Raw genomic sequence first — 9,873 nt, forward strand, 5'->3', positions numbered from 1 at the left:
AGAGCCCGTGGCTCGCTGTTCTGTATTTTGATGTTGCTTTCTGCGGCTTACTGGGAGGCTTTGATTGGGCAGTGGTGGCAGATAGGTTGCTTTGACTTAGCAGATCGGTTTTGCTATGGTGCTGCTTCAGTGTCTCAGTTTGACATACGTAGCCTTGCAAATATATGACGTGGGGTTAAAAAAAGTTTATTTTTCTGAGGAAGGAAAAGTTTATTTTTCTGGGGAAGGAAATGCACTATCCGTAGTGTTTTCATTAACTCAGTTGACTGTTATATGCAGACACAGAGATTCTGGTGTCTGGCCATTAACTTCATGCTATTGGGTTTTCTCATAACAATCTATGCAATATTTCACAATTAAAAAGAAATTACTAATAATGTTTAAAGCTGCTTTTGGGACCCAGAACTTCCAACTTCTTGGTTTTACAATTAACCTTACTTGCTGTTGCTTCAGATGAGGTGTTGTTTCTTTGTTCCTCACCTTGTAAGAGCAGAGGGTATATTCAGAATTCCACTTACCTCGTGGAGAAGAGGAAAGGACAAACAACGATAAGAAACAAATTTGCAGAGTGCAGTAGCACATAATCTTCTGAACAGTACCTCAGATTTGTTTTTTCCTAAAGAAGGAGTAGACAGTAAATATGTGAATGTTGTTATGCGGTTAAAACTGTAAATCTGCATTTTTACTAATTTGATATCTTTTGCTTTCCTTTTGTAGGAATGGAGGGGAAAAAACTTATTTCTGCAACAGACACGCAATATTCTAGTGTGCTCCTTCAGTCTTTGAATGAACAACGTGGCCATGGACTTTTTTGTGATGTTACAGTCATTGTGGAGGACCGGAAATTTCGAGCTCACAGAAACATCCTTTCAGCCTCAAGCACGTATTTTCACCAGCTTTTCTCAGTGGCTGGTCAAGTGGTTGAACTGAGCTTTGTAAGAGCAGAAATTTTTGCAGAAATTCTTAATTATATTTATAGTTCCAAAATAATCAGCATCCGATCTGATTTACTTGATGAACTGATTAAATCAGGGCAGGAGCTGGGTGTTAAATTCATAGCTGATCTGGGCATCCCTCCGGCTGAAGGCAAGAATGTGCCCAGCGAGGTCAAAGACAGTGCTTCAAAAACTTCAGCTTCTAGTCCGAATCAAAGAGATGCTGAAACACAGGTGACTGTAATCAGGCCAGAGGGTCAGGAGGCAGCAGATGGGATGCCAGTTATAACACAGTCATTCTCCTTACATGGCATAGAATATGAGACTACAAAAATTACAGTGAGCGATTCGGATGAGGAGGATGATGATGTCATTTTTTGTTCTGAGATTGTTCCTCCAAAAGAATGTACTAAAGACAAAAATGCTGCAAGCCAGAACCAGCCTTGCTCAAGTCCAGCTGGAGCTTCTGACCAAAAATCCTGTGGCAGTGGTGGCTCTCCCCATGTGACGAACAGCACAGCAGCTCAGAACCTCACTTTGTCTGCCACTCAGCTGAGCCCGAGCCAGACACAGTCAGGTGCTGAATCATTCACCTCGGCAATGCCACAGCATTTTACTCCTAATATCATTGTGCTAAACAAGCCTCTGCTTAACTCCTCACTCGGTGCCAGCTCCTTGCATCAAACACATGTGACTCCTACAATTAATTTACTTGAGGAGAACCAGCAGGCATCCAATAATGGCTCTGTAACTGAAGTGGAAGCAACTGCTGTTGATGATGAAGAGGTTGTTGAAGATGATGTCGATATCATTAGCTCCTCTAGTCCTAGTTTGGTCAGCAGCAGCTCTTTGGTTCAGCAATCTTCTGTTCCTAAGGCAGGGAGCACTGAAGGATCAGGTGTACAGAAAAAACAGGTTGTTACATTTTCCCAAGAGCCATCTACTAAAGCTGGAGAATTGAAAATAAAAATCTCAGATGTCCTTTCTGGGAACAACAAGGAATTAAGTTCGGGTCTAACATCGAAGAATGTGGCAGATGGGCAGAAAATCATAACATTAGATACAGCAACTGAAATAGGAGGCTTATCCACAGGCTGTAAGGTGTATGCAAATATCGGTGAGGACACCTATGACATAGTCATCCCTGTGAAGGGTGACTCTGAGGAAGGGGAAGCCAAGCCCGATGACACACCCAAAAAGTCTGGCGATGAATCTCCAAAGGGGAAACGCATGAAAGTGAAGCACGACGACCACTACGAGCTCATAGTGGACGGCAGAGTCTACTACATCTGCATCGTGTGCAAGAGGTCGTACGCGTGCCTGACCAGCCTGCGGAGACATTTCAACGTGCACTCCTGGGAGAAGAAGTACCCCTGTCGCTACTGTGACAAAGTCTTTGCCCTTGCAGAGTATCGCACCAAGCACGAACTGCACCACACTGGGGAGCGGAGGTACCAGTGCTTGACGTGCGGCAAATCTTTCATCAACTACCAGATCACCATCTCCCACATCAGATCCGTGCACAGCCAGGACCCCTCTGGGGACACCAAGCTGTACAGGCTGCACCCCTGCAGGTCCCTGCAGATCCGGCAGTACGCCTACATCAGCGACCGCCCCAGCAGCGTCCCGGGCATCAGCCAGGGCGGAGTTGTGTACCGTGTTGGCTCAGGGAAGGATGGCACTGAGGGAACAACATCCAACTCTCCAGCCAAACAAATCACCTGGGATGACATTTTCGTTCCGCAGGGAAATGAAACGATTTTTAAACAAAACCCGTCAGAGGGAAGTACTGAATTTGAGTTTGTGATACCAGAATCTTACTGAAAGGTTTCAAATGCTGGAAAAAAGGGTTCGGTGCAGGAGCATTGCAGCTGTTTCAACTGAACTGTTGAAATTGCTGTAAAATCAAAGGTTAAAGTCAAAAGAAGTTAACTTGTTCTACCAAGTAACCAAATGGTAACACTTAGATGGACCATGTTAACTGCAGTGATTTGTGGAAGCAATTAATCAGAAAATTTACTTGAATAGAGAGTGAGACATTCTAAGGCACTATCAGAGTTTTCAAATATGTTAAATTTGATCAAAACATGAGGACTTGTGGCTTGAAAATGTACAATTCCTTCTAAAGAGCTAGAAATATTTCTAAACTAATTGAGGTATTTCCTGTACCCTTATTTACCATGTAAACCCTTTCTTTCATGTTAGCACTTTAATGCTGAATTCTGTTTAGATGTTAACCAAGAAAACAGTAAGATTTTTTTCATCATAAACCATTTAAAAAAATAATCCCACAACTCGCATTTGTGAACAAGGGGCCAAAATACATGATCCCCTACTACACTGGAGTAGTCTGGTTTTGAGCTAGCATCCTAATTCTGCTTTTATAAATATTATGAATCATCTGTCTTCATGCAAAAAGTCTTGTCAAAAAGCAATACTCAGTTAGGGCTAACTTGAACAAACTTTACTTACACTTGGCAGTGTGGTGAGCTAAGTATTCAGGGTCCTGGACCTTGTTATTTTATTCTTTTTGCAATGGGAAAAAACCAAACCCTACAAAGCTGAATAGTGAAGAATCTTAGAACACTTAGGAAGGAGATAATTTTACCTTCTTACAGCTTGAGAATCACTGTTGTGTTTTCTTACTGCTGGAAAAAATGCCAGTAATTAGTTTGATATAAGTGCTGTTCTTTTTTTTTTTTTCCACTTCAAGAAGAAGGGCTTCAGTCCTGAATTTTGAAATTATAAAAATATTATTTGTTTTTAGTTGCAAACTTCTCAAAATTATGAATTCATATGAGTGTTGTATTGGTTTAGCACTGAGACTGCTGAAGATCATGTATTGCCTGTTTGGCTAGATCTTCAAGTGTAACAGGGATTTGGATTTCCCCCCACACTTGCCCCAATTATACATTTTGGAAGATGAGGACTAAACCAACAACCAGAAAATACCCTTTATTCACCATGACCCAAAGTATAATTTCTTTGCAATTGTCTAGTTGTCAGGTGTTTCCAGGTTTGGGTTTATTATGTTGCCATTTTACTCTCCTTTCATTTGGTGCCTGTTTTAAGTTAAAAGATTAATTAGATGTCCAACTTGATCAGGAAATGGTAGAGAAAAGCAGCTATTTGCTGGAGTCCTAGTTTAGCATTTCAGAGTTAGTGACTTGTTGAATTTTTGTAAATGGTAATATGAAAATCCTCAAGTTCTACAAGTGACTGGGAAAGACTATTGTGCATAGTACTAGTTATGGAAACCTTTAATTGCTTGAATTGCAGTTACAGGTTTCTCTTTTCTTTTTCATGTTTTAAGTTAGTATCTTGATTTTATGACTCTCAAATTTAAAGGTTTTAGACATACAGTACTCTTCACAGAAAGGCACTTAAATGGGAAACAGTTCAAATCTAAGTTGAGCTACAAAAATGATACCAGAAATCCACGTGAGCACTGATGGGAGGAGGATTTGTTTATGTGGTGCATATGATGCTCAGCACTTCTCCTTTGTCAGCCAAGAACATGATATACCTGGTTATTTCCAGATCATATTGCAGACCCCTTTGAATACAATGGGTCATGCTTTAAATGTGGGATGTAGCTGAGGTGGCATTTCTGCATTTTCCTCATGGGATGTGAGTGTGGACTGCCTGTGTCACACAGCTGGCTGGTGCTGTGGTGGGACTTCCTCAGCTTTGTGGAGACAAATGCAATGTTATTTTTATTACTGACATGACATGTGTTTAATCACAGAATAGTCTTGAGTTGGAAGGGACCCACAAGGATCATTGAGCCCAGCTCTTAAGTAAATGGCCGGTGTTGGGATCTGGAATTAAGCATACATTACAGAGTGCAGAATTAAACATAATGGCTATCACTATTTGCTGCTGATGTATTTAAAACCTTAAATTAAACTGTGCCTAGTAAAGGTCTCTTTTTGGAGGAAAACTGGAAAATTAGGGCTTTGTAACTATTTTTGCTAGAAGACTCGTGCTTGCATGTGTCTCAGGGTCTTCAGTTTTCCTTGGAAGTGATTTTAATATCCAAAGTCCAGAGGTATGTAAAGCATTTCTTTAATTTCACTTCCAGTATTTATTGGTTTGGAAACATGTTAAATCCATTCTTTGAAAACTTTTTATGGGGCCATGAGCAAGCTTTTATATTTAGATTTCTGGCTGTTGCACTTACATTTGTGTTTTTGTTTGTTTTTGTAAGCATTTAACTTCCAGTTTAACTTAATAAAAAAACTTATGTAAATATTAAGAAATTGGCTTTGGGATGATGGAAGTAAAAGGTTGAATCTGACAAAGCATTTATATAGAAATGAAAAATTTCAACAGACTAAGGTAACAAACCTCACAGTCGTTTATTATGCATATAAAACCATTTACAGATCTGCTGCAGAATATGGTAATGGTGGCTGCATCCTCACTGTCTGGTTTCTTTGGGGATACGTACCATAACATTCCACTCTGTGAACTAAAGAAATATTGAATAACATCTACTACTTATTTATTTTGTTCTCTTAAGGCAGGCAGCTTATAAAAAGATGCAGAAGCTGACAACTATATACATTGAATTCTGAGATCTACCACTGTTGCCTAGGAAATGTTCCATGTGAACATTCCTTGGTTTCCCCAGTCTGTGATGTATATAGTTGTACAGCCTTTCCTTAACATACTTTTTAAAGTTGTGTTCTACTTTTCATTAATCAACACGTGATGTTAGTTTTTAGAGCTTCCTATGGCAAAAATAAAAAAGTTTAATTCTCAAGGTGAGCATAGTATGTTTCTTTTTGATGGCAACTCAGTTTCTATAGTCTAACACGTTTGTAGCTTCCTTTTCCATGTCTTTGGGAATAGCAGGGAACCCACTGTGGGGGGGAACAGGGCAAGGCGTTTTTATTTGGGCCTTAGTTTTGTTTGTTTGTTTTGAGCTGTTTAATTGGTTTTGTTGAACACTTTCCAAGAAAGCAAATCAGCTCAACAGCCCCACTGTGCTGTGAGCTGAATGCTGTGGATGGGACCTCTGAGACTGTGCAACACTCTCTGACCAACTGCTGGCACTGCAAATGAGCTCAAAGTCAACAAAACCTTACCTAGGGACCAGTAAAACCTACATAGTGACCAGTGCTGTGCTTTCAGCTCACTCATGCTTTGGGCTCTCCTTACCAGCTGCTGACTGGTTGTGATTTGTGAGAGTTCCATTGTCGGTGACCTGGGGCCAACAGGAAATACTCACTTACTTTGTGTAGACTTCTTATTGCATGTAGGAATGCAATTTAATAAGTAACATACCAAATTATGTTCTAGATGCCTTTATCTCCTTGGCATAAGGCTTCTGCCTCACTCTGCTGACATCACTAGGACACGATATGCCCAAAGTAAGCAAAGGAGACACCAAGACTGCACTGCTTGGATTATTCAGATCTGTGTTAAGTGAAAAATCAGCGGTAATAATTTTAGAGGGCTTGAGGTCAGGGCACCATGTTATGGTAAAACTGCAGAATTATCAAGTGCAGGGGCATGAGCACCTTCAAAAACAGAACTTAAGGAGTTTTTGACTAATCTTGGTAGAAATATGTCTCAAATACAGAGAACAGAGATGGGTTTTGTGTTTGTTTTTTGTTTGTTTGTTTGTTTGTTTGTTGGGCTTTTTTTTCCTTTGATTCCTTTAAATGTAAATTTTACTCACTTTTTAAAAATGTCCTTAAAGATGCTTGTAAAACAGGAAGGCTACTAAAATGTAAAATAGAATTGGTTAATGTTTACAAAAGTCGCACAATTTTATTTAACTTTGGCAAAGTAATAAAAGGGTACATATGAGTCACAAACTTGACATTCTCATAAGAAATGACAAATACAGTGCAGAATGTTGCAGTTACATTAAATGCTTTGTTTTACTCAAGCAGAATGAAACAGGTAATTCAACAGAAAATACCTCCAGTAAGTTTTTAAATGTGAAAATGTACTTGTCCTTTTATAGTGAATTTAAAGCAGCAATGTAATTTTCGCTAAAATATTCCTTAGGAAAAAAAGAGAATTTGGATAATTTCCTAAGGTTAGTATTTTTCAACTCAAAACCAATGACACAATTCATCTCCTAATTGTTTCTCTGCCACTAAGTTATGTTCTCTTCAGGATGTTCAGTCCTGTCCTGTAGTGTCCCCTAGTCCTTCTAGCCCTATTTAGTTGACAGGCACAAATGGTTCAGTGTTTGTCAGAAGTGGGACAGGACTGTTGGCTTTTATTTCAAAGATAAAGCAATAAAATGTTTTCTGATACTGAATTAATGTGCCCTGCTGATTCTAGTTTTGTGAGGAGTTTTATCAAGAGAAGTACTCTCTGTTTTGAAATTGCCCACAATCTCTTTATCAGGAGACTCTTTATATCTCTTTAATTCAATAAAATGTAATATAAAATGGAGGATGCCCCAGTATATAAATTTATTTCCAGTACACAACTTATAGGAGCTGCACTTCCAACATTCTATAGTAAAACAAAATGCCACCAGGATATATTCTACATACACTACTGCTTTAAATCCTGTGAGCTGCATTCCTTTCTCCAGCTGTTTATTTCCCTTCTTACTGGAGAAAAGTCACACTTGCTTCTGGATAAAGTGTCATCCTTTAATGAACTAATATACTGATTAGTATTTGACAGTGGAAATGATAAAGGTAATACATAGTCTAGCCTAAAGGCTTTGCAAATGCATAGGATTAAAAACAGCATTATAAAGTGTGGGTGTACTTTGAAAAGTGAGATCAGAGACTTCAGTGTTTGTTTTTCATGTTGACAGCATTTGAATTTTTTTTATAGATTAAAAGTAGGTGCCACAGTTTAAAATCCAACTGGATTCTCCCCCAACCCACCAGCACGTATTCCATTTTGATTCTGAAAGCCAGATTTAACTTTTAGTCTGCATCAGTTGCAAGTAAAGGAAGGCAACTGAGGATTAGGGTCAACAAACTGATGCCAAGGAAATGATATCTTTAGGAAATAAGGAGTAAAATGTTAATGTTGTTTTTTATCCCTGAAGTGAGCAGTTGAGAACGCTCAGGTTGAGCAGGTCAGATCTGAACACTGTCATCTGAAATCACTTCCTGGAGTAGAACCACACTTTAGAGGTCAGTGTGTCACATATCAAAGCTGACCTTTTGTTATGCAAGATGCATGCAAAATCTGCTGGAATCTAGATCAATCAGCACAGTCATCAGCTGAAGATTAAATGAAAGTCACAACAGTAATTGCAAATTCCTCAGTTTTGTCCTATATTACAGGGTGTTGAATTTCATCCGTGTGAGACTTATATCCTTATATCTTGGAGAACTAGTCGTGGATATTCCTTATGTGCAGCCCATAATACAGCTACTAAACCAGTGCTTATTCAGGGTGCTGATTCAGTCCATTAAAAAAGTTAAAAGTTACAAGCTTAAAAAGAAATTCCCAACCACAGAAAACGTAAACAAATAAATAAATAACATTTTTACTGCACTGTTTCAGTGACTCGTAGACGGTTCCTGATGTTTTTTATAGGAATACAAGGACAATTTAGGCAGTGCAACCACCCAAACTGTTTGACTTCAGCATTACTTACACAGAATTCAGAGAGACAACTCCATTTCATCTTTTATCTTAAGAAGCACCTGAAATAAAAACAGCTTGCCTCCCCTCAAAAAAGCAATATTCTGATTATTTTGCTACACATGCATGAGGCTATCCTATGATGTTATCCTTCTCAAGGGGGTTACATTTTGAGGCACTGTCACGGTTCCCCCCCAAAATTTTTCCAGTGTGCTGGGCCAACAAGTGAATGTGAGCTAGGTCCTGTGTCCTCCCAGCCAGAATCCCAGCAACTGGAGCCCAAAGGCCAAACAAAACCAGTGCTGAGTGGTGCTGTCTGCAAGCACCCTCCCCTCAAACAGACTGATCATCTCTAGCAACTACTGATCTTGGCTACGCTTACTTCAGCTTGGCACAAGATGGAGTAAGGCAGACCAGAATCTGTCATCTGTGTTGGATCACTCGATTAAAAATCAAGGACTACATGAACCAAAGAGGCTGAAATTTAGGTCACCTGCTGCTCAGTGGCTCATTAAAACATCAGAAGTCTGTTCCCCTTTGTCACAGGCCATGGTTAAAACTTCTGAAATAAGTCTCGCAAAAAAGGACAGTCTAATCTAATATTTTTATTTGCAATTATCTTCTGGATTCTCCTGCTCCCTCCCACAGTAAAATACAAATACAAAATGTTCACACTTATTTCGATGGCAAATATGTTTTTTTCTTCTTTCCCACATTCTTTATGGCGTGTAAGGTGGTGGCTTCTCAAAAGGTGGGAAATAGGGTGGTGAGTAACGAGGGGGTGCATTGGAGGCCCACATATAGCTGGGGGATGGTGACAGGGACTGGGGGTCATCCGAGAGGCCCGAAGGAGTGGAGGCTGGAAACACGCTGGAATGCTGCAGGGAGACAGCAAAGGCTGCAATGTAACCATTTCCTAATGGAAATTACTGTATCAAAGGGATACTTCGTTACCAAACAGTTCAAAATTAACATTTCAAGGTTCACCACACACAAATAACACTTCAGATAATTTGTTGCGTTCAGAGTAAGGACAGCTTGTAAGTAACAGTTTTGAAAAACGAGGCTCCTTAGATCCAAAATTGAAGCTATTTTTTTAAAAAATCTCATCACTTCTGTGTGCCTGCTGCATTTCACAAAGACTGGACAACTGAAAACTGATTAATTCCTCTCAAATCTTGGGTGTCACACACCAGCCAGTAGCAACAGTGAATGAGCTGGTCCAAAAACCAGAGAACTGTGTCTGCCATTTTAGATTTGTGTGTTAAAGCCAGGTTCCTGCAAGGGCCCAGGCTTCCTTAGGAATTCTGGTGTGTTGTTTTTCTCCTGTGAAAAATGTGTGGAATGAGTGGGAAAT

The 9,873-nt window shown here is 39.6% G+C and overlaps 2 protein-coding genes across 3 annotated transcripts in view; one reads left to right on the forward strand and one right to left on the reverse strand.

Moving 5' to 3' along the window:
* The first annotated feature begins 719 nt into the window (after window positions 1-719).
* Window positions 720-5,708, forward strand: ZBTB33 (zinc finger and BTB domain containing 33). Of its 2 annotated transcripts, XM_031056031.1 has the most exons (2): window positions 720-2,429; window positions 2,749-5,708. In XM_031056031.1, the coding sequence occupies exons 1-2, from the start codon at window positions 720-722 to the stop codon at window positions 2,836-2,838; spliced, it is 1,800 nt and encodes a 599-aa protein (XP_030911891.1). In that variant the 3' UTR covers window positions 2,839-5,708. The 2 variants fall into 2 exon arrangements, with proteins under 2 accessions (XP_030911891.1, XP_005419868.1); XM_005419811.2 differs by having other exon boundaries at window positions 720-5,708.
* A 982-nt stretch (window positions 5,709-6,690) lies between these two features.
* The window catches only part of TMEM255A (transmembrane protein 255A), a 25,368-nt gene continuing 22,185 nt past the window's right edge, over window positions 6,691-9,873 (reverse strand). Inside the window, exon 10 of the mRNA XM_014306586.2 lies at window positions 6,691-9,394. Within this exon, the coding sequence (XP_014162061.2) occupies window positions 9,236-9,394 (159 nt within the window). The 3' untranslated portion in view covers window positions 6,691-9,235. The remainder of the gene's footprint in view (window positions 9,395-9,873) is intronic.

Source organism: Geospiza fortis, unplaced genomic scaffold (assembly GCF_000277835.1).
Source record: "Geospiza fortis unplaced genomic scaffold, GeoFor_1.0 scaffold157, whole genome shotgun sequence".
NCBI classification, from domain to species: Eukaryota; Metazoa; Chordata; class Aves; order Passeriformes; family Thraupidae; genus Geospiza; species Geospiza fortis.